The sequence below is a fragment of the Lemur catta genome, chromosome 7 (genome assembly GCF_020740605.2).
Source record: "Lemur catta isolate mLemCat1 chromosome 7, mLemCat1.pri, whole genome shotgun sequence".
NCBI lineage: Eukaryota > Metazoa > Chordata > Mammalia > Primates > Lemuridae > Lemur > Lemur catta.
This window is the reverse complement of record NC_059134.1, coordinates 95892882-95895370: the sequence shown is the minus strand read 5'-3', so window position 1 is coordinate 95895370 and position 2489 is coordinate 95892882. Positions and strand designations below refer to the sequence as shown.

Below are 2489 nucleotides of genomic sequence, written 5' to 3'. Positions count from 1 at the left end.
AAATAAATAAAATAAAAGATTTATATTGCTTTTTATTGTATTTATTAAATATATTTTCTAATACTACTGTCTCTTGTTACGTATTCCTATATTACTAACATAGGTAAGATGTGTTCATAGGGTCAAGGTAGGATAACAGGAGATTGCAATCTTATAAGAAATATTTTAATTGATTTAAGTTCAAACTATACATTACCTTTATATTTAATCTTATATAATGTGTGTGTTTATTTTTGCTTATAGAGCACTCAGAGACTGCTGTCATTATAATTTTCATTGTAAACAATATCATTTCTCTTTGTTTTTTAATAAAGAAGCATCAGGGCTCATGATTTTTAAATCAATAATAATTCTCTGACCTTCACATATCCTCCATTTCCTGCCCTGATATCTTTTAAATTTGTGAGTTATTAGGGAATTTAAATACATGCTTATTTGATTACACACATGTTTATCTGTATTATGTGCTATATCATAGTTCCAAGTTTCTGTGGCCTAAATGCACAGAACTACTGCAAATCACAGCCAGGAATCTATGTATATCTCATCTTCAGTGTATTTCATTTTGTCTCTGTGCTATTGTGTGCCGTAGTGATTTTCCACCATTTTTCTCTTTAATATATTTTATACCTTTATACAAATGGGAGTTTTCATGAATTTTCATTGTACAGGTGGTAACACAGGAGAGCCATTGACTATGCTGATATCTCTATCCAGAATAGGTTTTCTGATAAACCAGGATGGAAAAGCACAACCTAACAGTGGTGAATGAATTCATTCTGACGGGAATCACAGATCGCCCCGAGCTTCAGGCTCCATTATTTGCCTTGTTCCTCATCATCTATATGATCTCAGTGGTGGGCAACTTTGGCATGATCATCCTCACCAAGGTGGACTCCAGGCTACAAACACCCATGTACTTTTTTCTCAGACACTTGGCTCTCACTGATCTTGGTTATTCAACAACCGTGGGACCTAAAATGTTGGTAAATTTTGTTGTGGATCAGAACACAATCTCCTACTATTTTTGTGCCATACAACTAGTTTTCTTTCTACTGTTCATTGGTAGTGAACTTTTTATTCTGTCAGCGATGTCATACGACCGCTACGTGGCCATCTGTGACCCTCTCCTCTACACAGTCATCATGTCACAAAGGGTATGTCAGGTGCTGGTGGCAATCCCCTATCTCTACTGCACATTTGTTTCTCTTCTGGTCACCATAAAGATTTTTACTTTGTCCTTCTGTGGCTACAATGTCATCAGTCATTTCTACTGTGACTGTCTCCCCTTGTTATCTTTAATTTGCTCAAATACACATGAGATTGAATTGATAATTCTGATCTTAGCAGCTTTTGATTTGATTTCTTCCCTTCTTGTAGTGCTTGTGTCTTATCTGCTCATCTTCATAGCCATTCTCAGGATGAACTCCGCTGAGGGCAGGCACAAGGCTTTCTCCACCTGTGGATCCCACCTGACAGTGGTCATAGTGTTCTATGGGACTTTGATATTTATGTATGCACAGCCCAAGTCAAGTCACTCCTTTGACACTGATAAAGTGGCTTCTATATTTTACACTCTGGTTATCCCCATGTTGAATCCCTTGATCTATAGCTTGAGGAACAAAGATGTAAAATATGCCCTAAAAAGAATGTGGCATAAATTATGCAATATTTTTCTTTAAATTTTCATAGAATATGATTCCTATAAATTAGATATAGGCCTCAATATTTACTCTGTATGACTCCAGAAGGAATAACAAGTACAAATGGATTGAACATATATTTACATATTGTCTTATACATGACAGGCTCTTCTGATTGCTGTACATAGATTAATGAACAAAACATTCTAAATCTGTGTCTTCCTTGAGAGGTATAGATGAATTATATTCAGAGTAAGTCAATTTTATAGCATAGTAAAATGTGCTATATGGATGTAGAACAAAAAGGAGAAAAAGGATGCAAGGAAAGTTAGTATGCTGAGTGCAGTAGGGAACAGCAGTAATCACAAAGGGGAGTGGCAAAGATTTTCTAGTGTTTTTGTCAGTTACTAGAGTAAAATTTGCAGTGTTTGTGTGTGAGTCTGTGTGTGTGGTTGTACGTGAGCTCTTCTCTTTTAGCCTTCATACTTTTTGCTGATACATTTTAGACTTGTGTTTGATGCTGGCTGTTTATATGATATGTGATGATTTTAAGTCTTATGAAAGTGGTCAAATAATAACTATTCCAAATCTTGGGATTCTACTGTTAATGATATGTAGGTTGAACTCTACTAGGGACAAATAATGGATAAATGACCTTTCCCCAAAAGGTAAGGAAATACTTACATTCCTTCTCCTTCTAACCTCAGATCTATTTATTTCTATAATCAGTAGTTCCAAATATTGGTTTACAACTCAGAGCTATAGAAAATAGTCAACATTAGAGGAGGCAAAATAAAATTCAGTTTTTATTCTGTTGTAGGAAATGCTGGGTTTTAAGAGCTTGCC

The 2489-nt window shown here is 35.2% G+C and overlaps 1 protein-coding gene across 1 annotated transcript; it reads left to right on the top strand.

Moving 5' to 3' along the window:
* Positions 1-740: 740 nt before the first annotated feature.
* On the top strand, positions 741-1682 carry LOC123641840 (olfactory receptor 8K3). The gene has a single exon (XM_045556773.1). The coding sequence runs from the start codon at positions 741-743 to the stop codon at positions 1680-1682; it is 942 nt and encodes a 313-aa protein (XP_045412729.1).
* The last annotated feature ends 807 nt before the right edge of the window (positions 1683-2489 follow it).